The sequence below is a fragment of the Diachasmimorpha longicaudata genome, chromosome 3 (assembly GCF_034640455.1).
Source record: "Diachasmimorpha longicaudata isolate KC_UGA_2023 chromosome 3, iyDiaLong2, whole genome shotgun sequence".
Lineage (NCBI taxonomy): Eukaryota > Metazoa > Arthropoda > Insecta > Hymenoptera > Braconidae > Diachasmimorpha > Diachasmimorpha longicaudata.
Genome location: NC_087227.1, coordinates 7126977 through 7151156, shown reverse-complemented (window position 1 = coordinate 7151156; position 24180 = coordinate 7126977). Strand labels below are relative to the sequence as shown.

The window sequence follows — 24180 nt, the reverse complement described above, 5'->3', positions numbered from 1 at the left end:
TGTGGACGTACTCTACTCACGTTTGCACAAATAAAGGATTTACGGGACAATTTGAACATTCATCGAATAGAAACTGAGATAATTGATATGAATGTGAGGGAAGAGAAAGTTTTCTGCCCAATAATCGTCATAAAATAGTTCTTATTGGATAAAAAACTGTTATTCTTTGAGTGATCTGTGCTACCTCTACAAATCACCAATTTTTCCAGATATTTAATTGGTATTGAGTGACGAAATATGAAATTATCATTGTTTTCTTTCAATTTTTTTTTTCTTCGTCTGAAGGTACTGTTTTAGTGACCGATCTTTCTAAAAGTAAATATCAGAAACAATTTTTATTTGACCTTAAAAATATGGTAATGAACCCTCTCTTAATCATTAGATACAATTAAATTATAATTCGTCACTACCTAAAATCTTTCATTTCTGATGTCAAGGTCATCAGTATTTCAATCATTTTCTTCTTCTCCTGATCATTTCTCAGTGTTCCCCAGGCAGTCTCCAACGTTTTTCGCTGATGTTTCTGGAAAAGAAAATCAACGAAAAATACTTGTATTCCTTTAATTCAGCAGAAAACGAAACGAAGAGAAAACGGGGAGGGCTAATAAATTAAGATACAAGTTCAGACGCTTTAATCCTTTTGTTAGATTTATCAATCACTGTTCTTTTTCAAATAGTCCCTTTTAAAACTCACTCACCTTGATAAACAAAAAACAGTTCTTCATGGTCGCTCCGACGTAGAGTATCTTCATCTCCACGAATTTTCCACCGACATCGTTAATTGTGGGAATAGCATTAATTAAAAAATTGTGGGGCCCATGTCGACACTTGATAAGAGCTATTCTTGTGTGTGGATTGCAATATTGAGCTGAAATTTTTTATTTTAATTAATAAATGAAACTGAAAAGATGTTGATCATGAAAATCCAATTCTAAGAATTATGTAAAATATTACCAAAATATTAGTTATTCTTTATTTATCATATGTATAATTGAACACATTGTTTTAACTCAAAATTTATGATTCTGTCAAGTCGCTAAATGATAAAAAAAATACTGCGAATTAACTGAAGAGTCGACCGACTGGGATTTGGTTATTTTAGAACTATAAATTAATCTTTAATAGAAAATTCTAAAATTCAGTTCTAAAAGCCCCTGGACCATTCCGAAACTTTAGCTATTCACTGAATTATCAATTAACTCGGAGCTTTGTCATTTAACTCTTGAAACAAGTCTCAATGGTGAATGTTAAATCACAAGAGTCCAATGGCTATCCCCACCATCCTGCAAAATAACTTCAACATTGTTCCTTCTTATAATTAACTCGATTTTCTCCTTTTTACCGTTCAATCCGGCCTTGATCGATGCCAGCCCAAAGTCTCCATACATCTTCTCCACACTTTTTTGAACAGCATGGTACAGTGCAGAAGGCTTTAGCACCAGAAGTCTCTCCTCACCGTCTTTCAAGGTAATTTCAACCGTAATATACCTAAATAATCAACCATTATTAACACTTCAACCCGATATAATTCAACGATCAAATGGAAAATTCCAACAAAAGCAGTACCTGTTCTTGAATCGAACCATATTGAGGTTAGAATCCCTGTGCACAGTTTCATCTCATTTTTCCCGGAAAAACCGCAACTACTAGTGTTCAATCAATGTTATTGCGCACAAAACAATTGTTGGTAATTAATGATGAACCGATGCGATGGCTGGGGCCCATCAGTGATTGCGAGTGTATTGTGATGTGATGACAAGTCACGTGAATTCGAGAGTCGATCGGTAAACAATAAATGGCCACGTGCGAGTGGCTCGTAGGCATTTACTTGGTTTCGGAACATTTAATCCTTTGGAAGACATTCCTCGACTCTGGTTGAAGGCGTTGAGAAATCTCTGGGGTACAAAATGGGCAGATTATCGAGGTGGTTTGATATTTTATGATTATACATCAATCAAGCATAAAACAACAGAAATAATACAGTTCATCATTTACTCTATAAATAACTATAAAAAAATTTTCCAACATATGTTTGTCCACACATATTTGACGAGAAAAAAACTTTTTTGATTGCATTGGAAACTACCTTTCAAAGTAACTACAGGAGAATGGGGTAACATAGAACATTTCCAATAGTCACTAATGCGGACTCTGCACGTAGAAATGAACTGATTTTTTAATTTCAAAGGTTACAAACAATATCTCCAAATATAAACAATTTATTCAAATTTACATCACCATATTTTTTATCAAAATGTCTCTACCATCCTTCGATGTACAGATTTGAGTTGCCTAATATCTTTCCACAATTTCACCGTAGAATTGATTTATGTCATTATCTTGTTTACGGTTCCGGAATTACCATACAAGCGCATTAAACCTGGCAGATCCGCTGTAAAGTATTTGGAAAAACTGACATCAGTTTTTCTCTGTGGTATTGAGATACTACGGAGTGCAGTGGAGTTCTTTCAAATTCACACGTAGTATCCGGTTTTTGAACGTGGTTTTGAATTTTTTTAGCAGACAATCATTGTTACAGTATGGCATCCGCATTAGTTGAGGTGGTTCCGGCGGAAATATGCCATTGTGGTACATCACCTGAATGAAAAAAAAATCATCTCATTGTCTAGATAATAATGATTCCTAATCACGTTATTTTTCTCCAATGACTACGAACCTTAACAACATATTCTCCATCAATGTGGTGCAATTCCAACGCAACATAACTACCGTAATTAGGAATATGGTTGCCGTCATAAAGATCTAGAGCTCGGAGAAGTCCAACAATATTGATATCGTTACCTACTAGAATGAATAATCTTCTCATTTCCAAATCATTCAAGTAATTATCTACATTGCGTAGGAAAATGGCAAGGTGGGCGCCGCCATTGTATTGCATTAAATTACTCGTTGCAGACTGGATTCTATATTCCAATAGAGTGAATAATTTCAATACTCCGTCAGGGTATGCACTACTGATGCAGCGATTTGCGGGAAAGCCAACCTCTGCCTAAAAGGATTTTAGTATATTTTATTTTAGGGTGTCCTTCATGATCAAGCTGTGAGTTTCTAAGTTGACTATGCTAGCTATTCTGGACGAAATTTCCACCCCGGCTAGTGCCACCAAGAGCCTGGTGCCTCTAGCATTTTCATTTGGATTATGGTCCTTTATATCAATATATATATTTCTGCGGATTCTGAATTATTGACCATTGAAGAGATTTAAATTTGCCCCTTTTGACCCTGATAATTTTGAAAAATTTATCAATTCCACATAATCCAATGACACAACAGCCATACAAATTATGATTTAATGGCAACATGATAACCATGTAGTTGCATGGCTTCCAAATCACCAAGGTAACGCGAATATGATATGATGAATTACATATGAATTAATTAAATGATGGTAATTAATAAAAAAGTTGCAAACCATAGCACGAATTTGACGATACATAAGTCCGCCTCGAAAGTTCCTGACGAAATTACTACCAATGCAATGCTCAAGGTATTGCCGCCAATCTTCTGTGTAGTTGTTCCATACTGCAAACGATTCGGAATTTTGGACGGCAACTTTGGGCAAAATATGTTGACATTTAAGCCAGCCAATAAATACTGGATCGACTTCCCATCGAAGTACATCGAGCCAAGAATTGCTTTTGAACGTCATGTTGGCGAACTCTTGATCGGTAGGAACGTAATCTGGGACCAGTCCCTGTGCTAATTGCATCGCTGATTGAATTGATGCACTTGTTTTCTCCGGACGGAAATAAATTTTCTTAGCATCAGTTAAATTTTTATACTCCTCACGCAGGAATTCCCCTAATTCCCGTGCCTTCTTTCGCCCTTTCTGTTGAAAAAAAAGTGAAATTAATTTCTTGTGAATTTGATTTCTTCTTTGATAAATTGTGTCATACACGGTGTTTCGTTCAAGCTAATTTTTATGGTGCAATGTTGGGTCTAAAATTACAATTTCATGGGGACACGATATTTAGGCCCAGAATAAAGGTTCCCTCTCTATACATCAAAAAAAAAAATCCCAAACAGAACATGTGAGGTTTTCCCTTGGAACTAAGAAATATTTTTTGGAATATTTTTTCTTAATGGGATCATTTGAAGTGGAAGAAACTTGGATCGGATTAATCATTGTTTTCTTATCCTGGGCCTAAATATATGGGAGTCCTTTTCCATTTTGCTCTGCTATGCACCTCTACCGACTTTTTCAAGTTCCACTTCGATCAACTACAGACTTGCCCCACCCAGTGGCCTAGGAATTCTTAACTCTATCGTAATGAAATTGCTCGGCAGAATGGAGGTATAGAAAATTTTTGCCCTGGATTAGTTATTTGACTATAAAAGTGGATACTGCGTCGGTACAGAATAAAACTGATAGTTCAAAGACACAATCACTAATAATTGCTTCATACTGCTGTCAACATGTCGGATCCTTCTGGTGTGTAGGACCTATTGATTTTTGATAGCAAAGGAAACTGACTTTCTACAGTAGATAGACTTGGATTACACTCTGCGTGATGCACAAGAATTTGAGCTAGCAAAAGTTTTGCATGGGAAAACTTTAATTGTAGGATGAAAAAAACTACTGTCCATGCGTAATCGAGCTTCATCGTTACAAACTTGTTGATTTTCGGTGGAAATACAGACAACTGATGGACGGATGGCAACGCAACTGGTTTAAATAGTCTAGACAAGAGATTCTGAGCAATAAAGCGCCACTGTATTATGAGACTATTAAATTTAGGAATTTCTCTATTGATTTACGATCCAATAACGTGTAGTTTCCACCCACTATTCGATGTATCTGACGAACCTAGTGTACAGTTGGTAATTTTTGTCTCTTCCGTTTTCTAATAAAACGTAGACGATATGACGAAATAATTAAAAATACTTTAACATTCCAAATTGATTGTTGTGCGTGAAAACATCAATAACATGTTATCTCGTGAACCAATGATGACTGTTTTCTCGGATTCCGAAGTAATAACGACAATGTTGCTACATGTTACTCGTAATCTTCATTTATGCGACAAAAATCATTATCGGAATAGGTATTGGTCTGAAAATTCAGAGGTCTTCAATTTAATTCCTTGAGGGTATTGGCAAGTCAAAGGGGTTTTTCTCTTAGGTGTCATCTCTCTTAGTTATCAGGATATTAATAGAAATACGTGGATAATTGCAGAAAAGTTCGGAGGAGTATTAGGGAAAACTCCAGGGAACGAGTATTAATTTGTGCGAAGTCCGCAATTAACAACTTTCTTTAAGACAAATGTAGAGGCACATAGAAGGGGAGGCTCATAATTATTAGTATTGATAAATAATCTTATTATTTTGTAAACAAGTGACTCATAATGATCACATGATCAAAAACCGTGAGATCATACTGCAGTAAAGACAAAATGAAATTTCAATCTATATGTCGTGATTCATCATACATATTTGACGAGAAAAAAACTTTTTTGATTGCATTGGAAACTACCTTTCAAAGTAATTACAGGAGAATGGGGTAACATAGAACATTTCCAATAGTCACTAATGCGGACTCTGCACGTAGAAATGAACTGATTTTTTAATTTCAAAGTTACAAACAATATCTCCAAATATAAACAATTTATTCAAATTTACATCACCATATTTTTTATCACAATGTCTCTACCATCCTTCGATGTACAGATTTGAGTTGCCTAATATCTTTTCACAATTTCACCGTAGAATTGATTTATGTCATTATCTTGTTTACGGTTCCGGAATTACCATACAAGCGCATTAAACCTGGCAGATCCGCTGTAAAGTATTTGGAAAAACTGACATCAGTTTTTCTCTGTGGTATTGAGATACTACGGAGTGCAGTGGAGTTCTTGCAAATTCACACGTAGTATCCGGTTTTTGAACGAGGTTTTGAATTTTTCTAGCGGACAATCATTGTTACAGAATGGCATCCACATTAGTTGAGGTGGTTCCGGTGGAAATATGCCATTGTGGTACATCACCTGAATGAAAAAAAAATCATCTCATTGTCTAGATAATAATGATTCCTAATCACGTTATTTTTCTCCAATGACTACGAACCTTAACAACATATTCTCCATTAATGTGGTGCAACTCCAACGCAACATAACTCCGGTAATCAGGAATATGCTCGTGGTCATAAAGACCTAGAGCTTGGAGAAGTCCAACAATATTGATATCGTTACCTACTAGAATGAATAATCTTCTCATTTCCAATCCATTCAAGTAATTATCCACATGGCGTAAGAAAATGGCAAGGTGGGTGCCTCCATTGTATTGAATTAAATCATCCGTTGCAGACTGGATTCGATATTCGTCTATAGTGAATGATTTCAATTCTTCGTCAGGGTCTGCACGATCAAAGCAGTCAGCCACGCGCAAGTCAACCTCTGCCTAAAAGGATTTTAGTATGTTTTATTTTAGGATGTCATTCATGATCAAGCTGTGAGTTTTTGGGTTAAGTCGACTATGCTAGCTATTCTGGACGAAATTTCCACCCCGGCTATTGCCACCAAGAGCCTGGTGCCTCTAGCATTTTCATTTGGATTATGGTCCTTTATATCAATATATATATTTCTGCGGATTCTGAATTATTGACCATTGAAGAGATTTAAATTTGCCCCTTTTGACCCTGATAATTTCGAAAAATTTATCAATTCCGGATAATTCAATGATACAACAGCCATAAAAATTATGATGTAATAGCGACATGATAACCATGTAGTGACTGGCTTCCAGATCGCGAAGATAATGCGAATATGGTATGATGAATTACATATGAATTAATTAAATAATGGTAGTTAATGAAAAAGTTTCAAACCATAGCACGAATTCGACGATACACAAGTCCGCTTCGGACGTTCTCGACGAAATTACTACCAGTCCATTGCCCAAAGTATTGCTGAAAGGATTCTGTGTCGTTGCCCCAGTCGCCAACCAATTCGGGTCCATGAAGGTCAACTTCGGGCAAAATATGTTGACATTTAAGCCAGCCAACGAATAATGGATCCACTTCCAATTGAACTACATCAAACCAAGAATTGCTTTTGAACGTCATGTTGGCGATCTCTTGATCGGTAGGACTGTAATCTGGGAGCAGCCCCTGTGCTAATTGCATCGCTGATTGAATTGATATACTTGTTTTCTCCGGACGGAAATAAATTTTCTCAGCATCCATTAAATTTTTATACTCCTCACGCAGGGATGCCCCTAATTTCCGTGTCTTATTTCCCCCAAGCTGTAACAAAAAGTCAAATTAATTTCTTGTGAATTTGATTTCTTCTCTGATAAATGGTATCATACACTAAGTCGACTTGGAGTACACTCTGCGTGATGGACAAGAATTTGAGTTAGCAAAAGTTCTGCATGGGAAAACTTGAATTGTAGGATGAAAAAAACTACTGTCCATGCGTAATCGAGCTTCATCGTTACAACCTTGTTGATTTACGGTGCGAGTACAGAAAAATGATGGACTGATGGTAGCGCAACTAGTTTAAGGGGTTATTCTCATGTGAGCACTTCAAAAAATCGATTTTTTTATTTTTTGATATTTTGACAGTAAAACCTATTGAAAACATGCTGTGAAAAATTGAGACCGAAATTCATAGTATTTGATAAGTTACAGCTCATAGTCGCCGACGTGTCGTAAGCGATTGTGTACCAGGCTTTAAACTTTAAACGCGTTTTTCTCGAATCATCATTTTCTGAAACGGTCAAGATCCTACAAGAAAAAGTATTCAACCGATTGCTTTAAAATTTACATATGTTCTTCTACTCATTTATAGTTATCGTCCCTACCACAATTGTTTATTTTCGACAATATCTTCATATTTTTTTTAAACGATTTGTAACGAAAAAGAAGGAGATTTTCGTGATTTTTTTTTTGAAGTTCGATATTTTTTTTTGTTTTTAATGAAATTGATTATATTTGGTAGGGACGATAGCCACAGATCTACTGAATAATAATCCATTCGATTTTTTTATGTCAGACAACATGAACAGCCGCTATCACCTTGACCAGTGAAATACCTTTTTTTGTTGGGGACTACTTTGACTTAAAAAAAATATATGTTAAAAATGTAAAAAACGGAAAAAAAAATTTTTTTCGTATATTTCAAAATACAAATAAAAATATATTGAAAAATCAACATGATTGAAGTTTGTTGTCGCATAAAAAAAAAATTCCGAAAAAGTGGTAAAATATAGGCGTTCACATGAGAATAACCCATTAAATCGTCTCGACAAGAGATTCTGAGCGATGACGCGCCACTGTATTATGAGACTATTAAATTTAGGAATTTCCCATTTTTGTCGGTTCCGTTTTCTAATAAAACGTAGATGATATGGCGAAATGATGAAAAATACATTTACATTTCCAATCGATTGTTGTGCATGAAAACATCAATAACATGTTATCTCGTGAACCAATAATGACTGTTTTCTCGGATTCCAAAGTAATAACTACAGTGGTGTTACATGTTACTCGTAATCTTTATTTATGCGACAAAAATCATTATCGGAATAGGTATTGGTCTAAAAATTCAGAGGTCTTCAATTTAAGTACGTGAGGGTATTGGCAAGTCAAAGGGGTTTTTCTCTTAGGTGTCATCTCTCTTAGTTATCAGGATATTAATAGAAATACGTGGATAATTGCAGAAAAGTTCGGAGGAGTATTAGGGAAAACTCCAGGGAACGAGTATTAATTTGTGCGAAGTCCGCAATTAACAACTTTCTTTAAGACAAATGTAGAGGCACATAGAAGGGGAGGCTCATAATTATTAGTATTGATGAATAATCTTATTATTTTGTAAACAAGTGACTCATAATGATCACATGATCAAAAACCGTGAGATCATACAGTAGTAAAGACAAAATAAAATTTCCATCTATATGTCGTAAGTCATCATTTCCCTTATCTATTGTTTAAAGTGTTCCAGAAAGTAATAATTCTATGCTTCGGGGAAGCGTACAACTTTAAAGAATCTTATCGCATTGTATTCCACGTGTAATAGGAAAATCCATAAACTCTCTTGACGTAAACAAAATAAATAAAATGGATTCTTGAAAATAATTCCCGATTTCTCATGAACAGATCTCGCATATTCTTCGTATGTCCTTCTCATGTAATTTATTATGATTTTTCAAGTATATCTTTAAACCTACTCCCTCCCTCCTATTATCATGGCCAATTCAATATATTCTTCAAGTTTATAAATAATATATGAGAAAACAAGAAAATGACAATTTTTTTCTAGGTATTTTTTCGATTCAATTGTTTTAATTTCCAAAATACACATTGGTTCACTGATTTGTAAATTGACAAAGAATCTATCGACTATCGGCGGCAATCAAGTCGGCTAAAACTCTGTAGCTGCATGCGATCATAAAAAATGCTCTCGAATGTCGATAATGGACAGTCCGGGGTGTCCGAACACTCAGTAATTATCAGAGGTACAGGTGGTTCCTTGGAAGACGTGCCTTTGTGATGCACAACCTAATTGTACAAATAAAATCGTCATATCATCGAAAAAATGGTAGACGCCTCATCTCATTGTCATAAAATATCTACCAACCCTGACAATCAATTCTCCTTTGATTCTGTGCAGTTCTAATGCAATGTAGCTACCGTAATCGGGAATGTGGGCCTGGTCATAAACATCTAGAAGATCGAGAAGTCCGACAATGTTGATATCGTCACCAACAAGAACAAATAGTCTCCTATTGTCCAAATAATCCAAGTAATTGTTGACTAAACGCACGAAAAGTCCGATGTAGGCACCTCCATTCAGACGGATGTCATAGGTCGACTGATCCTGATACTCCTCCATAACGAGTTTGTATAAAAGCCCATTGGGATACACGTACTTCATCCAGGGCTCTAGGGGAATGCCAGCGCTCTCCTAAAAGAATCCAATGGTATTTTACGTGAATTATGAATGTAGACAATGATGCGGTATTTTGAAAATAATCAAAATCCGAAATATCGATTACTTTTTGGGCGAAGTGTTGGGTTATTACCCAAATATCGGTCTATGGAACTTATAAAAATTTAACCAAATTTTTACTGAAGCCTGCTCCTCCGTAAAACATTAATTCAGCAGCGAAGTAGCAAAACGAATGATCTCTTGACTGCGAGATAAGTCAATTATCTCCTTTTGATATTTCCCTACTCAATTTTACGGGAATTTTATTCATTATTATTATTATTATTACTATTCGCCGGAAAGATTTGTGTAGTGTTCGAATCGTGCCGGGAACAGAGGAACAATTTAGAATTCGTTTTAGTTGAATATAAAGGGATGAAAATTAATAAAAAAAGTCGAACCATCGCGCGGAGCTGACGGTACAGAATTCCACTTTGAAGGGTCCCGAACACATTGCTTCCTGTATGATTTAACAGATATCCGTACGGGGAATCTGAGGGTTCAGTAATCATATCGCCATGTAGCCTGAATGCATCGTGAGCGAAAAATTGAGAAAAGTTTTGACAGTAGAACCAGCCCTGGTATATCGGATCCCGTCTGAGGTACATTGTATCGAACCATTGGTTGCTTTTTAATTTCACATTAGTGACATCTTCGCTGGGAACGTATTCAGGGACAAGTCCATGTGCAATTAGAGAGGCTGTTTGGACTGCCGAGTCGGTGCCCTCTGGGCGCATATAAATTTTCGCATTCTTATACAAATTCCCATAGGCCGCACGTAAAGAGACTCCTAATTTCTCGGCATTCACTCTTCCTTTCTGCAAAAAAAACAACACTTTACTTTCTGTTTTGATGATGGTGATGATCAAAATAGACATTCAGAAAAGACTATATTGAAGATTTTGGAATGTTTATCTGAATACATAAATATTTACTGGCGAGGTCTGCAACAGTTAACGGCTCTAGGGTTGAAAACCATGATCAAAACAAACTGAGGGAGATTGACATTGCGCTTTAGAGTCCCCAGGGGGTTAAACCTTTTCCACATTCCACATTTATAAATTAGGTTACACGGAGACATATTGTTCAATAAAAATAACGCAAAAGTTCTATAATTATCGTGTGAAATGATTTGATGGGAATTAGGAAGGCTCCATAAAAAAGACCCTCTGAACTTCTACGTAATCTTTACTGAATATTTTTTTCCATGAATACGACCTTATTCCACTTTATGCAACTAAAAGTCTGGCAATGGCAACGGGAATACGAGCGTTCTTCACATGGGGGGCATTATATTTAATAATTTGTTCATACTTGCGTCAACATGCTGGATCCCTCCGGTATGGCAGAACTGTTGATGGTTGGCATCAAAGGAAACATATTTTTCATGCTCTCTGTGGTTGGATTACACTCTGTGTGATGCGCCAGGACTTGAACAAGTAGAAGTTTTGCATTAGAGAACCCTGAATGCAAGAGAAAACAAAGTATTGTCCATCCGTAATGGATCTTCATTGTGGAAGCTTTCTGGCTTTCGATGATGACAAAGAAGACTAACTATGATTAAGGCCAGGTGAGTTTGCTTAAATAGTTTGACCAGGCCTCGCAGAGTGATTCCACGGATACGTTAGCCTTGGGGTATGGCATAACCCACTTTATCGATAAATTCACAAATTAATACTAGCGATTGTCTATTAATAGCGATTAGCGATCTCACCATCTTTGTTCCACTGCTTATTACAATAGACGTAACGTGAGATAGATACTCAAAAATCTATTTAGCTCCTAAGCGATTATTCATTAAAATATACTTAGAATGTGAATTCTCCAGATAAAAATAATGAAGTTTTGATAATTGTTGGCATGCCATTCGCGATAGTGATAGAAGTTATCGAAATTTCTTTTTTTATCTACTTTAAACTGGATATTAATATAGTTTTTATTGTAATGTATGTTTGAGAATTTGTCTTTACTTTCTTCCATTTGATTATGAAATTGATGATGAAAAACCTTGCACTCAAAAAATTCCTGAAATTTATGCCATTTTCGAATCAGCCATTGACAGTGGTCCATATCGTCCCCATCGCCCCAACGGAAGAAATCTCTCGAAAAAAAACTCTTATGCTGTAATTTCTGCGTGTTATCAGAGGTCGCAAGTGTTAACGATAAATGTAATACGTTTCAGAGCCAAATGAGACTTTTATCCCTCGGAAAACATGAGATAGTACGTGCACCAGCTTTTATTGAACTTGAGATTGATAGTTGGACGCTGGAAGACAGTTGGAAGGCATCATGAATTACTATGTCGGGGTTGATGTGGGGACTGGTAGCACCCGGGCTGCACTTTTTGACGGCGATGGGAAATTAATCAAGATCTCCAACAGTCCCATTGAGATATTTAACTCTGTTCCGGATTTTTATGAACAGTCCTCGGAGGATATCTGGGATTCTGTCAAGAAAGTTGTCAAGGTCTGGATTTTTAGAGAAATAAAAGATTTATTTCCATGGTTTTTTGATGAAGGGATGTTTATAAAATATTTATAGGGGCATTCATCGAAAAGTTGATGAATATTTTTTTACGAACCCTATAAAAAGTAATTGTTTACTGTTTGAGTTTTTCAAAGTGATTTTATTTTATTTCCGTAGAATGTTGTTAATGGAACGCCCAAGGAATCTATCAAGGGTATTGGGTTCGATGCGACTTGCTCTCTGGTGCTTCTGGATGGAGCTGGAAGGCCTGTGACAGCGAGTTTAAATGGTAAATGATTAATTTGTCGTGAGTTTTGGAAAAAGTAGTCAGAAATCGATGTTTGAAATGTCTTCCAAGACCTCACTAAAGAAATTCTGAAATAACAAATTTCATAAACATGAAAGAAATTCCTTCTTCAGGGGATGACAGACGCAACGTCATCCTGTGGCTGGACCACAGGGCGGAGGCAGAGGCCAATTTTATCAACATGATGGGCAACGAAGTCCTAAACTACGTCGGGGGGAAGATCTCCCTCGAAATGGAAATTCCGAAAATCTTGTGGCTGAAGAAAAATCTTCCCGACACTTGGAATCGAGTGAAGCTGATGTTCGATCTTCCAGATTTCCTCACGTGGAAATCCACTGGTTCAGAGTCTAGGTAGAGATTATCGACCTATTGACATCAACTGAAAGCTTCATTACCTGCGGAACGTTATCTAAATTGGTTTTCATGATTAACCTGAGCCTTGAAATTTAAACTCGATCTCGGGTAAATAAATCCATTTGTAGATTAAAATCGGTGTAATGTACACTGTTCGAATAAATTAATTCATAGATAACGTTCGGCAAATAATGAAGTTAATCTTGAAAATAAAAAAAAGTCATTTTCGTCAGGTCTCTCTGCTCTCTCGTATGCAAATGGACTTACGGAGCCAATCCTGACGGTAAAAACGGATGGAATGAGGAGTTTTTCAATGAAATTGGACTCTCAGTATTAAAGGAAAATAATTGGCAGAGAATTGGTACTGAATATTAATCTTTTTTCAAACTCTCCGTTACAAACACTCGAAATTCGCCCCTAAAATTGAATCTCCTTCAAAAAATTCAAGTGCATTTCTTGTTACTTCTTAAATAGATACTTTTTGAATTGATTTTTTTTTCAAACTACCTAATGTGGCCTCCAGAATAATTCAATTGATTTTTTAATCCTAATCTGCCTTAAAATGATGAAATTTTATTTTCTAAATGCAAAAAAATACTCGTCCACAAGTTTTCACACCTAAAATTCATGCCTTAAAATTTTTGAGGATTATTTAACGTAGATTGCATGTAGGGAATGAGGTGAAAGCTCCTGGGGAAGCTGTGGGAAAAGGCTTATCCCGAACAGCTGCGTTCGAATTGGGATTGGCAGAGGGAACCCCTGTTGGTACATCAATTATCGACGCCCATGCTGGGGGTCTGGGGATGATTGGCTGCTCTGCTCCCGATATATCCAATAATTTCACCAGTAGATTAGGTAAAGAAATGTCTACACTTTTGAACTTTAATTCTTTCCTCTAATCCACATACAATATAATTTAATTACCGATTATGGAAATTAATTAGTTTTTATCAAAATCACTTAATTTTCAATCAACCTTTGATTAAAAATTGATTAATACCAGCAATTCAAAGAATGATTTATGTGAAACGACTGAGGTAGCACTAGAGAAAAACAAATTACTATTACCCATTTATTATTATCTTTAATAACTGATATTAATTAATTTATAATCAATGAATTATTATCTTTAGGACTCATTTGTGGTACATCCACGTGCCACATGGCAGTGAGTGACAAACCTACGTTTGTGGAGGGCATCTGGGGCCCTTATTACAGCGCAATGGTTCCCTCTCTGTGGCTCAATGAAGGGGGACAAAGTGCCACTGGAAAATTAATAGATCACGTTATCGAGATTCATCCGGCCGCTAGTTCCATTCGAAAAAAAATCTATGGAAAGATGTGAGAATAATAATAATTGGAATTATCAATAACGATATTCAATTGGCATGAATAATTGAGTTCATCTATCTGAATATTTTCCAAGGCACATCCAGCAGTATTTATCGAATTTATTACAAACAATGGCCGAACAACGAAATTTCCCTGATGTTTCTTATCTCACCAAGGACTTGCACGTGTGGCCGGATTTTCACGGAAACCGCTCACCCCTGGCTGATCCCAGCCTCCAGGGCATGATCTCAGGACTCTCGCTATCGTCTGACGAGGAAAATCTCGCGATGATGTATCTTGCCACCATTCAAGCCCTTACTGTAAGATTATGAAGAGAAAGGTCTCTATCTCATTCTCTATCTTCATTTCTTAATTTGCACCACCTAATTAATATTTGTTTCCGTCAGTATGGGACTAAACACATCCTGGAATCCCTGTCAAACTCAGGGTACTCCATTGAAACGATCCTGATATGCGGTGGTTTGAGTCAGAATCCCCTGTTCGTTCAAATTCACGCAGACGTTCTCAATCTTCCAGTTTTAATTCCTTCCGAGAGGGAGTCGGTTCTCCTGGGTTCAGCAATACTGGGATCTTGTGCTGCAGGTGCCTATCCCTCGGTCAACAAAGCCATAACAGCAATGGCAGGTAGTGGAAGTCTCGTGAAACCCAGACCTGTTTCTTATCAGTGAGATTTTTTTCAATTTTTCGTAGAAAAAAAAATCCACGAAACGATTGGTTTCTGATGGATTTTCGAATTTATTAGTCAACAGTTTCATGGATTTAATTAATTCAGTATTAGTGAGTTAATACAATATTATTATTCCCTGAACAATTTTTTTTTATTTTTCTGTAGATATCACGTGAAGAAGTACAAGGTCTTCAAGAAACTTTTGAATGACCAGAGGGAGTATAAGAAGATGATGAACGAGGCAATCTGATCGATGTATTCCGTCCAAAAAGAATGACAAGTTAATTTTCTCGCGTTTCAATAATGAGATTTATTTTTCGAAACATTTTCTACATTTTGAAAGCAGTAAAATACACTATAATATTTCATATCCATTCAGTAACAAAAGGAAATACAATAATACTATACTTGTGCGATTTAACGTAACTTCTGTGCAAATAATTGAAACAAATGTCGAATTAATGAGGGAAAATACTAATTGCAAATATAATTGATTCCATTAATATTTGTGCAATTAAAGCTGCATAACTATTCTCTAGTCCGATTATAGAATATCAAAAACATTTCAACAATATCATGATTCATTGCCATAGATTTATCATTTTTTTTACATTTTCTTCGTTATTTTCGCTTTTAATATCGAGAGGCACTTGCGGTCAGTCTCAGTGTCGTCCGAAGTTCATTTGGAAGACATTTTTAATATCTAATATTATGGAGAATACAGATATACGCCCCAGGTTGAGGCTATTGCTCGGAAATTCGTCAGCAACTGGAACTAACGTTCCCAAAATTTGTTTACAAAAAATATGTAAAAGGATCACTCTTCACTTGTCAATATCTCTTCACCCAACGATGCGATATGGATGAGTTCAAAGTCATTTCAAAGCTTGAAAAAATATCTATAGAGTGGAAGAAAATCGAGGAATTTCACTCTGCCGTTCCCCAGCTATTGGAGATCAAAGACGAGTCGATTTTCTCAATATTCCAAACTAAAAATTGCGTAGTTTTCTCTCTGCTTTTTTCAAAGTTGGAAATAAACCTCGATATTTAGAAATAATCCATTCATGTGAAACGATAACATTCGGTTATGTGATTGAGCATGCACTGAAAAGCTGGTGATGAGGACGACGGGTAGCCAAATCGCTGTTTCCAAAGGTGAGTCGAGATTATTGATTGAGCCAGAGAACGAGTAGACTCCTGAATTTCTTCGCAAATATCGACCCCATTCTGCCAAATTGTCCCTGGAAGATCGAATAAATATTGACTAACAGTTTATGGATTAATAATAGTTAAAACATTGTCATAAAATTATATTAATCAACCAGGGCAAGAAAAAAATTATTTAATATGTAATGTAAAGAAGAATGTGGAGACATTTTAAATTATTTTTTATCCTCCCATGGGACGACACATTGATGAACTAATAAAAGAGAGTTGATAAAAATGAGTAGAGGAGAGTGAGCAAAAGGGAACGTCTTCGGACATCGAAGAAATGGGGTCACGAGAGCAAAATTTGATTTTTCATAATTTCTGAAAAAAAAAAAAATAATATAGACTGAGAACACAAAAAAATTACCTAGATTGCCAAGTAGCTTTTGGTGACCAAGGCCATCGAACGTCTGTAAATATTCCACACTGAATACTCCATATTGCTTGAGCTCTTGAAGAGACTCATAATTGCAGCATCGAGCCCGACGATTGGCGACCAGGAAGCTCCCTGGTAAAACTTGCTTTGTGATGACTTTTATAGCTTCTTCTACCATACCACACCTCTGAACGGCCTTCTTTTCTTTCGCTGCCTTGGGCAGGGGCTGACAACCAAGCGAACAACTCATAATTATTCATCCATAACACTACTATCATTCCAAAGTCGCGTTAAACAATTTTTCTATCATTATAATAGGTCATTCCTTGAAATTATTACTGTGATTTGTTGAAAAAGAAACCGAGAGAGTGCAAGGAATCGAGTTGTAAATTTGACAACTGATAGTAATTCTGAGGAAATAAGTTTAGTTGGACTTGTCTTTCGATTGTAACCTCTGGCATCGCCTGAATCATGTGCAGCCACATCTTGGGCGGAATGCAGTTGGCCTCAGCAATGCAGAGTATCGTGTGTGAATTGTTATTCCTCTTCTTCGTTGTAGTCACGTCCATCCCCTCTGGCACCATGTAGCCCCCAGGGAACTCATCGACAATCAGAACCATTCCTGGACCACCAACTTGAAATTCATCTGGATGTGAATCGACGTAATATTCACAAACTTTTCCACATTTTTCGTAGACTTTCTTGACAATGTGTTCTTTGATTTCTGAAAAACGCATTGAAATGCAGGAATTTTACTTTTATAATCAAAAAATCATTTCCGTTGTAAGAGGATTAAAGAGAAATTCTGAAATGAAGTAGTGAAACAAGGTAAATTGACAATTTTCATGGAAAGTTTTTTGTAGAACTTCTTTTGATCTAAAAGAAGATCCATTTTCCGTAGTTTTTTAAGATACTTATCAAGAAACGAACTAACAGAGACAGTTCCAAATTCGACGTGAACTTACCCAGATGCTGAGCAGCTATCTCGTAAGGTACATCCTGACACCAGGCGAGGACAAGCATAAGTGCACTTTTAAAGTCAGTCTTTACTCCATTGAAGAAACAGCCCTCTCTGATGGTTTGTTTTTTACTGCAGTTGGGACAGACCCAGTTGTACCTGTCACGCAGTCTCGCCCCAACCCAGGTCATGCTTCGAGCTTGACACTCAGGCTGAGGACAATTGAACGACGATCTGATGAGGGATGTCTCCTTCAACCAACTTAAAAGCTCACCCTCGTGCCCCTGCTGGAACATTGGCTTCAGAACGACGTCAAAAAAACCACCCTGGTCCCCAAATCGCTCCAGTGTCTCCTTTCCATTGCTAAAGTGATCAATTAATGGACTGTCATGATGAATAAAAAAATATTCACGATGTCAAGAACTTATTTTATTAATTTACCAATTATTTGAGAAACGGGGAAAACGAACTCGACATTACAACTGCTCTGATTAATTCAATTGCACGGTGGATTGCACTTCCCATTTTTAAGGTTATAAAATTTGTTTTGATATTAGATTAAATATTTCGAATGGTACTTCGCAATTATTGAGTTATTTTCAATTAAATTTAGAACAAAAAATGATTACTACAAATTATTACAAAATTGAGGTTATAAGTTGTAAAATCAATGATACTCCACTCCTTACCTTGTTTTGATGTTCTTCATGCCTACAAACTTCTCAATCTCATCAAAACTAAAGAATTAAACAGAAAACAACGAAAAAAAAACTACGAAAAATTAACAAAAAAAAACTAAATAAACTGAAATGCCAAATCAAAGCGTCAAACCCTCATTCTTGTCAAGTAAACAAACATGGCGCACCACGGTGGAGGGGGCATATTTAACCTGCTAAAGGTAGAGTCGTTTTCTCCACACGTTGCCGTTGGTGTTTACATCGTCCTTTGTTTTTATTCCTCAAGACTCTTCGTAAGTCGACGCTACCACCAACCTGTAACGAATTGCGACGTGAATGAGAAGATTTATATTTGGATTCAACTACCATTCACCCATAAAATTCCTCAAAATGCCTTATTATGCTGTGGCAAAAGGTCGTAATCCTGGCATTTATATGACTTGGTAAGTTCAATGTCGTGTAACAATATTCTGTTCATTCCATTTCTCATTGGCAATAAGGTAATTAGTTGAGTAATCAAAACGTGATGTGCTTTTTGGTAAATTGAACTGTCGACTGACAAAATTGTTATGTGAACCAGAACGACCATTGGTGATCTTGATTTTTATGTTCTACTCTCGTCTCCAGGGATGAGTGTAAAGCACAAGTGGACAGGTTTCCTGGAGCTGCTTTCAAGAAATTCAATGCCAAAGCAGAAGCCCAGAGCTTCGTTACAGCTGGAGCCTCACGAACCGGAGGCAAAGAGAGGGCTGAAAAGGCATCAGCCAGGTACCAGCCATATTCAACAATTTTCAGAGACAAAAAAAAGAGGTCTCAGACCGAGGAGGAAGCAGATCCTTGCCCTCTGAGAGACTTTCTACGTTTTCAGAAGGGCAGGAAGGGTTATGAAGCTCATGGCAAGTACCCCAGTGCTCTTAATACTGATTCTGAGAATCGTGTCGACATTTTCACTGATGGTGCATGTTCTGGAAATGGCTATCGTGGAGCCAAAGCTGGATTTGGTGTCTATTTTGGAGAGAATCATCCTTTGTGAGTAGAACATGGAAGATTTTTATTGTTCTCAAATTTGAAAAATCCAGTCATCTTGCTAATAAGTATTTTCAGCCGAAAATGTCAGAAGAAACATTCTTAAAATTAACTACTGCTTCAAGTCTCCATTTTTGTTGTCAGAAATGTTGCTAAACCAGTAGTGGGCCGTCCAACAAACAACAATGCAGAGATTCAGGCTGTGACAGAGGCTGCTCTGATCGCGAAGAAGAATGGAATGTGCAAGATTAGAATAAACACCGACTCTCAATTCTTGATCAGCTGCCTGACGCAGTGGATGCCTGGATGGAAACGTAGGGGGTGGAAAACTGCATCGAATCAACCGGTGATAAATAAGGAGGAGTTAATAGACATGGAGCAGGCTCTCACTGGATTAGATTACGAATTCGTGAGTATTTTACTTCCCAAAACCAATGGCTCATTCCCATTAACCTCAAACGACATACATTCGATAATAATAATCAACAGCTCCAATAGTATTTAACGAACAGTTTTTTTCATCAGTTCTGCTCTCTATTTTATCAGTAGCATGGGGTTTTTACCACCTCTGCAATATTTAGGAACTTAATATTTTTTTCAACAATGTAGATAATGTCCTAGTATTCTATGGTTACAGAATCACGTGAGAGGACATTCTGGTATCCGAGGTAACGAGGAAGCTGACAGATTGGCTCGATTAGGAGCTGAATCATACAAGTGAAGTGAAACTGTTTTGCCAGGGGTCCAGGAGTTATCGGGATCCATTATATCCACTTTCTACCTGAATAAACCATTTTTGTGTTACTTTGTTTATTTAAGATGCTTGATATGCTAGTTAAGATACTGTGTACGATTTAAGAGACAAAAAGACCAGCTTTCAATTCCCTGCAAAATTGTGGTTATTTTTGGATTTAAACAGCAATGTATACTCATGCAGACGGATATGGAGTAATTTGTCACATGGAATTGTTGTAATAAAATTCTCAGGTCCCATAAAATATTTTTTGTTTTCTCGAAAACTATTTCTCTACCCTAAACAAATTGCTAACCAGAAATTCCATTCGCAGTGAATTTTATCTCTAAACAATTACAAAATGTCGAAAGTTTTTTATCCAGTGAAACGATAAACTGATAAACAAAGAAAAATGCAATAAATAGAATAAAAGATGAATGGGAAAATTCGTCGTGACGAAGACATTCCACTTGGACGGACCCGTACATAAAAAAAAATAGAAGTGCGTAAAGAATGCAGCACAATTAGAAAAAAAAAGGCAAAAACCCATAACAGAAAAATGCTATTGGGACACGTATTGTTCGACGTTCTGTTTACAATGCGCGGCTCCTCCAGGGTCGGATAGATTCGGCCAATTCCGTTGGAAACGACATACAAAGGGGGGATTCACAAAACTTCATGTAATGGCCAGGCCGGGTCAGCGTTAGTCGTTATTCCTCGATCCTTCACGCTTTTTCCAGTCTCACTATTTTCCGGCATTTAACGTTATCTGCGTATTTATAACCGACGAATTCGCTGAGTTATACTAAATTCTTCCTGGCAGATCAAGAGTATTTTTTGTCGGTAAATAATTAGTCGACAATGGGGTGGTTTCACAAGCCAAAGGGTTATTATGCCGTCGCCAACGGCCGAGTGCTTGGGATCTACGACAATTGGTGAGATAAATAACATCAGTGCATCAGCGTAAAACGAAACATCGACAACAACTAGTTCCGCAATCTTACTATGCAAAAATTGTTTTTAACATGATGGTGAATTCCTTTTTTTTGACGCGTGGATAACGATTCTTTTTGCCATTTCATTCGATGTCCCTTTCATTTGTCATTCGAATTTTTACAAATTTTGCATCTCCGTTCAGCTTCATCACCTTAGTGTTTGTTTCCCAAAGGATATTCTTTCTTAACCTCGTCCTTTTGTTTTACTCAATCTATTATTTATTAATTGTTTTTCTAGGGCGGATACTAAAGAACAGGTCTTGAAGTTTAGCTATTGTGATTATCGCAAATTTTTTTGTTGGGATGATTGTTTCATGTACTTGAGAAATCAGGGAATGACGGAAGGCGATTTTGAGTGAGTGTTTTTTTTTATTTTTAGTTACATATTCTCAGAAAACATTGATTTGCCTTATCAGTTAGATATCAACTTTTCTCGGTGATAGTATTTTCGAGGCCATACAAACCATTCCCTTTCCTACGAAATACAGTTTTGAAAATGCAAACAGAACGTGTGAGGACCTCACACCTCATACCTCACATTGAGGTACGAGCAAACCCATCGAGGGACTTAGGACCGGATTATTTGGACCCTACGTTTTATGAGGGCCATTAGAAATATTCTGGGTTTTATATTAAAAAAGGGCTTAAGGCGTTAAAAGACCTTTGGGTCTTGTGCATTGCTGCAATAACACGGGGTGAGATTCGTGGTGGTTTGTCACAGATGTTTGATATATCTCTTTGAAACCCTGAAAATATGTCCGTCCCATAGTCTGTTACCATTCCAGTTCCATGGAATTTCGCAGGCGAGCATTTTCCACGAACTAGTCGTCAAAATTTCAGAACATATGACATAAGGTTCTATGTATTTTCCGCCGATTTCTTGTAGCTAAACAATTTAAGGCTTTTCAACTGTTCATTTTGGAATCGAAATTGAACAAAAACTTAAGTACAACTCGAATTTATCTCTCTTTTGTTCTCCACTGAATCCCCTAGATTCGTATGTCAAAGAACACACCAAGAACGACACAATCCTCACCAAAAATTCTACGCGGTCGCTGTGGGAAGGCGTCCAGGGCTCTACACCCTCTGGTAAATACAAATTTACAAAGAAAAAAAAAGAAAATCGTTCTCAATTATTTAAATTCATCCAGGGCCAACTGTAAGGATGAAGTCTTGGGGTACAAGGGGAGTGACTGGAAAGTCTTTGAATGTAAATTGGACGCCAAGAAGTTCATGAAGAGACGAGGGCATAAAGAGTAGTAAGAGTTCCCTGGATATATGATAAAAGCCAAGCCAATTTAAACTGGTTTATCCCTTCTCTAGTAAAATATATATATCTGATGAGTTATCAATTCGTTTTTTCAGTTACTGTGAGAATGCTCAACCCCAAATACCCAATCCCCTTGAAAATATCACTTTCAAGAAAGATAAGAAGGGGAGGGTAAAAGTTTATACCGATGGATCGTCTCCAATGAATGGACTTCCTGGAGCCACTGCTGGCATTGGAGTCTGGTGGGGCCACGATCACCCTCTGTAAGTTTTTGCGATAATTGTTGAGACTGCCCACTCAAATCAATAAATGGTACATATATTTATCGAGTAATCGTTTAGTAATCTGTCGGCGGCAGTGGAAGGATCCAAAGCCACCAACATCGTAGCTGAAATCCAGGCAGCGATTGCTGCCTGCCGAATCGCAGTGGAATTCAAGATCGATAAACTTGTAATCTACACGGACTCGGAGTATATCATCAAATGCATGAGAGAGTGGTGGAGTACTTGGGTCATGAATGGCTTCATGAACGCTCGGAATAAGCCTGTGGAGAATAAAGAAATGCTGCAGGAGCTCAAGACATGTATGGAGAAACTGGATGTGCACTTCGTGAGTAACTCTTTAGAAAGATTTGTTTAAATTTAGCAGTGGAACGCAATAAAAAAATCATGGGGTAGTCAAGGGGTAAATTATGATAAGAAAGCTCATCTTTTAATGAAGTTTTTGAGCAAAATTTGCAAAGTTACGCACTATCGCAGAATTTTCGAAATTACAATTGTGTAGTAGTGAACTTTGATGGACCTCTCGATTCCTACTTGATCGACACCCGATCGGTAATTTTTTTGGAGGGAGTTGATGAATAATCTGCGGTGCCAAAAAACTGATGAATAAATTCTACTCTAACGTGTACTTGTTTTATCATAACTTGATTGTTATTTTTTTGGGAACAGCAATTCGTAGCTGCACATAGTGGAGTGAAAGGAAACGAGGCAGCAGATGCGTTGGCCAAAGAAGGAGCCAAAAAGTCCAATGAAGAATGAAGTGGACTAGTCAACAGACAATCCTATGGTTTAATTTTATTTTTACTCACATATTTTTTTTTCTTTATGTATGACGCAAAAATCGCAGAAAATATTCAATATAAAAACGGGATATTTTTCCTAATGAATTTTACCGCGATTCTACTAGATTTCTATTCCAATTCTATGAATTTTTCTGATCGAAAACAATTTCAAAGATATTAAAAATATTTTTTTTTACCAAAATGGGAAGAAGTCCCATGAAATGACAACTAGTTTTCATTTACTACCATTAAAAATCTCGGGGATTTTTTATATTAAACGTCTCTATTAAGGTACACTCAGTGCAAAATAATTTTTAAGTTTATGAGAATAAAAACAAAAATGTTTGCAAATAAGTCAATTTATTTTGTGGTTTTTAGTAACTTTATGAGGTGTAAGTAGAAGTCAGTGTTTGGAAGGCCCAGACCTTCCTGGGACGTCTTCCTTTCTCGATGGCATGCCACTAATGCGCCTGAGAAGGTGGTAGATGTTTTCTGGAGTCACACCCATCTCCAGAAGTTCATCAATTATCCTGAGCATCCCAAAATCATTAATTAAAAGTTAGTAACAATAATTTTGGAGGTTATGTTTGCCACAACGAACCTGAAAAAAGCCGGTGAGGCACTGACACCAGCCAATTCAGCCAGAGTTGTCACATCCGCTGTATAATCCTGACGTCTCGACATTTCAACCCTCAAAAAAAATTGTCACTCCGTATTATCAATTCTCACTGACGAATGTTGACATCAAACACCAAAAACATCACAACAAATTGTATGTC

General features: G+C 36.8%; 8 protein-coding genes across 15 annotated transcripts; 3 read left to right on the top strand and 5 right to left on the bottom strand.

The window, feature by feature from the left end:
* Positions 1 to 316: 316 nt before the first annotated feature.
* Positions 317 to 1707, bottom strand: LOC135160321 (ribonuclease P/MRP protein subunit POP5). The gene is made up of 4 exons (XM_064116748.1): positions 1567 to 1707; positions 1343 to 1488; positions 699 to 868; positions 317 to 523 (listed from the first exon to the last, which is right to left on the bottom strand). The coding sequence occupies exons 1-4, from the start codon at positions 1584 to 1586 to the stop codon at positions 407 to 409; spliced, it is 453 nt and encodes a 150-aa protein (XP_063972818.1). The 5' UTR covers positions 1587 to 1707; the 3' UTR covers positions 317 to 406.
* LOC135160277 (FGGY carbohydrate kinase domain-containing protein) lies at positions 1329 to 15599 on the top strand. Of its 4 annotated transcripts, none has more exons than XM_064116659.1 (10): positions 1329 to 1467; positions 12130 to 12413; positions 12591 to 12702; positions 12834 to 13071; positions 13308 to 13435; positions 13747 to 13929; positions 14208 to 14415; positions 14501 to 14726; positions 14814 to 15091; positions 15260 to 15599. In XM_064116659.1, exons 2-10 carry the CDS (start codon positions 12237 to 12239, stop codon positions 15342 to 15344), a joined length of 1635 nt encoding a protein of 544 aa, XP_063972729.1. In that variant the 5' UTR covers positions 1329 to 1467; positions 12130 to 12236; the 3' UTR covers positions 15345 to 15599. The 4 variants fall into 4 exon arrangements, with proteins under 4 accessions (XP_063972729.1, XP_063972726.1, XP_063972728.1 ...); XM_064116656.1 differs by having other exon boundaries at positions 12819 to 13071; XM_064116658.1 differs by lacking the exon at positions 1329 to 1467 and adding an exon at positions 1784 to 1924 and having other exon boundaries at positions 12819 to 13071.
* On the bottom strand, positions 2204 to 4774 carry LOC135160314 (venom acid phosphatase Acph-1-like). The gene is made up of 4 exons (XM_064116738.1): positions 4428 to 4774; positions 3434 to 3850; positions 2678 to 3010; positions 2204 to 2598 (listed from the first exon to the last, which is right to left on the bottom strand). Exons 1-4 carry the CDS (start codon positions 4623 to 4625, stop codon positions 2446 to 2448), a joined length of 1101 nt encoding a protein of 366 aa, XP_063972808.1. The 5' UTR covers positions 4626 to 4774; the 3' UTR covers positions 2204 to 2445.
* Positions 5611 to 7592, bottom strand: LOC135160295 (uncharacterized). 2 transcript variants are annotated; one of them, XM_064116701.1, is made up of 4 exons: positions 7327 to 7592; positions 6845 to 7261; positions 6085 to 6417; positions 5611 to 6005 (listed from the first exon to the last, which is right to left on the bottom strand). In XM_064116701.1, exons 1-4 carry the CDS (start codon positions 7447 to 7449, stop codon positions 5853 to 5855), a joined length of 1026 nt encoding a protein of 341 aa, XP_063972771.1. In that variant the 5' UTR covers positions 7450 to 7592; the 3' UTR covers positions 5611 to 5852. The 2 variants fall into 2 exon arrangements, with proteins under 2 accessions (XP_063972771.1, XP_063972772.1); XM_064116702.1 differs by having other exon boundaries at positions 6210 to 6417.
* Positions 7879 to 11459, bottom strand: LOC135160293 (venom acid phosphatase Acph-1-like). Its single transcript, XM_064116697.1, has 4 exons — positions 11262 to 11459; positions 10349 to 10765; positions 9597 to 9923; positions 7879 to 9517 (listed from the first exon to the last, which is right to left on the bottom strand). The coding sequence occupies exons 1-4, from the start codon at positions 11457 to 11459 to the stop codon at positions 9359 to 9361; spliced, it is 1101 nt and encodes a 366-aa protein (XP_063972767.1). The 3' UTR covers positions 7879 to 9358.
* Positions 15600 to 15958: 359 nt separating the features above from the next.
* On the bottom strand, positions 15959 to 18493 carry LOC135160294 (uncharacterized). 3 transcript variants are annotated; one of them, XM_064116700.1, is made up of 6 exons: positions 18327 to 18465; positions 18079 to 18154; positions 17645 to 18000; positions 17132 to 17403; positions 16671 to 16905; positions 15959 to 16335 (listed from the first exon to the last, which is right to left on the bottom strand). In XM_064116700.1, the coding sequence occupies exons 3-6, from the start codon at positions 17931 to 17933 to the stop codon at positions 16157 to 16159; spliced, it is 975 nt and encodes a 324-aa protein (XP_063972770.1). In that variant the 5' UTR covers positions 17934 to 18000; positions 18079 to 18154; positions 18327 to 18465; the 3' UTR covers positions 15959 to 16156. The 3 variants fall into 3 exon arrangements, with proteins under 3 accessions (XP_063972770.1, XP_063972768.1, XP_063972769.1); XM_064116698.1 differs by lacking the exon at positions 18079 to 18154 and having other exon boundaries at positions 17645 to 18021; positions 18327 to 18493; XM_064116699.1 differs by lacking the exon at positions 18079 to 18154 and having other exon boundaries at positions 18327 to 18493.
* A 41-nt stretch (positions 18494 to 18534) lies between these two features.
* On the top strand, positions 18535 to 20340 carry LOC135160305 (ribonuclease H1-like). Its single transcript, XM_064116719.1, has 4 exons — positions 18535 to 18757; positions 18942 to 19343; positions 19485 to 19749; positions 19978 to 20340. Exons 1-4 carry the CDS (start codon positions 18651 to 18653, stop codon positions 20059 to 20061), a joined length of 858 nt encoding a protein of 285 aa, XP_063972789.1. The 5' UTR covers positions 18535 to 18650; the 3' UTR covers positions 20062 to 20340.
* Positions 20341 to 20749: 409 nt separating this feature from the next.
* LOC135160300 (ribonuclease H1-like) lies at positions 20750 to 23935 on the top strand. 2 transcript variants are annotated; one of them, XM_064116707.1, is made up of 7 exons: positions 20750 to 21008; positions 21307 to 21423; positions 22062 to 22157; positions 22220 to 22327; positions 22434 to 22601; positions 22680 to 22947; positions 23289 to 23935. In XM_064116707.1, the coding sequence occupies exons 1-7, from the start codon at positions 20935 to 20937 to the stop codon at positions 23376 to 23378; spliced, it is 921 nt and encodes a 306-aa protein (XP_063972777.1). In that variant the 5' UTR covers positions 20750 to 20934; the 3' UTR covers positions 23379 to 23935. The 2 variants fall into 2 exon arrangements, with proteins under 2 accessions (XP_063972777.1, XP_063972778.1); XM_064116708.1 differs by having other exon boundaries at positions 20965 to 21104.
* The last annotated feature ends 245 nt before the right edge of the window (positions 23936 to 24180 follow it).

Coding starts and splice junctions, on each gene's coding strand:
- LOC135160321 (XM_064116748.1), bottom strand. CDS start 1,586: ATGGTTCGATTCAAGAACAG. Junction 1,489..1,566: donor ATGGTTCGATTCAAGAACAG/GTACTGCTTTTG, acceptor TTGATTATTTAG/GTATATTACGGTTGAAATTA. Junction 869..1,342: donor GATCAAGGCCGGATTGAACG/GTAAAAAGGAGA, acceptor AAAAAATTTCAG/CTCAATATTGCAATCCACAC.
- LOC135160314 (XM_064116738.1), bottom strand. CDS start 4,625: ATGAAGCTCGATTACGCATGGACAGTAGTTTTTTTCATCCTACAATTA. Junction 3,011..3,433: donor ATCGTCAAATTCGTGCTATG/GTTTGCAACTTT, acceptor AAATCCTTTTAG/GCAGAGGTTGGCTTTCCCGC. Junction 2,599..2,677: donor ATGGAGAATATGTTGTTAAG/GTTCGTAGTCAT, acceptor TTTTTCATTCAG/GTGATGTACCACAATGGCAT.
- LOC135160295 (XM_064116701.1), bottom strand. CDS start 7,449: ATGAAGCTCGATTACGCATGGACAGTAGTTTTTTTCATCCTACAATTC. Junction 6,418..6,844: donor ATCGTCGAATTCGTGCTATG/GTTTGAAACTTT, acceptor AAATCCTTTTAG/GCAGAGGTTGACTTGCGCGT. Junction 6,006..6,084: donor ATGGAGAATATGTTGTTAAG/GTTCGTAGTCAT, acceptor TTTTTCATTCAG/GTGATGTACCACAATGGCAT.
- LOC135160293 (XM_064116697.1), bottom strand. CDS start 11,459: ATGAAGATCCATTACGGATGGACAATACTTTGTTTTCTCTTGCATTCA. Junction 10,766..11,261: donor GATCCAGCATGTTGACGCAA/GTATGAACAAAT, acceptor TTTTTTTTGCAG/AAAGGAAGAGTGAATGCCGA. Junction 9,518..9,596: donor AAGGAGAATTGATTGTCAGG/GTTGGTAGATAT, acceptor TTGTACAATTAG/GTTGTGCATCACAAAGGCAC.
- LOC135160277 (XM_064116656.1), top strand. CDS start 12,237: ATGAATTACTATGTCGGGGTTGATGTGGGGACTGGTAGCACCCGGGCT. Junction 13,436..13,746: donor AAATAATTGGCAGAGAATTG/GTACTGAATATT, acceptor GATTGCATGTAG/GGAATGAGGTGAAAGCTCCT. Junction 14,727..14,813: donor CCACCATTCAAGCCCTTACT/GTAAGATTATGA, acceptor TGTTTCCGTCAG/TATGGGACTAAACACATCCT.
- LOC135160294 (XM_064116698.1), bottom strand. CDS start 18,346: ATGAAGAACATCAAAACAAG. Junction 16,906..17,131: donor TGATTCAGGCGATGCCAGAG/GTTACAATCGAA, acceptor CTTGGTTGTCAG/CCCCTGCCCAAGGCAGCGAA. Junction 16,336..16,670: donor AAAGCTACTTGGCAATCTAG/GTAATTTTTTTG, acceptor TCGATCTTCCAG/GGACAATTTGGCAGAATGGG.
- LOC135160305 (XM_064116719.1), top strand. CDS start 18,651: ATGAGAAGATTTATATTTGGATTCAACTACCATTCACCCATAAAATTC. Junction 19,344..19,484: donor TTTGGAGAGAATCATCCTTT/GTGAGTAGAACA, acceptor TTTTGTTGTCAG/AAATGTTGCTAAACCAGTAG. Junction 19,750..19,977: donor CTGGATTAGATTACGAATTC/GTGAGTATTTTA, acceptor CTATGGTTACAG/AATCACGTGAGAGGACATTC.
- LOC135160300 (XM_064116707.1), top strand. CDS start 20,935: ATGGGGTGGTTTCACAAGCCAAAGGGTTATTATGCCGTCGCCAACGGC. Junction 21,009..21,306: donor CTTGGGATCTACGACAATTG/GTGAGATAAATA, acceptor TTGTTTTTCTAG/GGCGGATACTAAAGAACAGG. Junction 21,424..22,061: donor ATGACGGAAGGCGATTTTGA/GTGAGTGTTTTT, acceptor TGAATCCCCTAG/ATTCGTATGTCAAAGAACAC.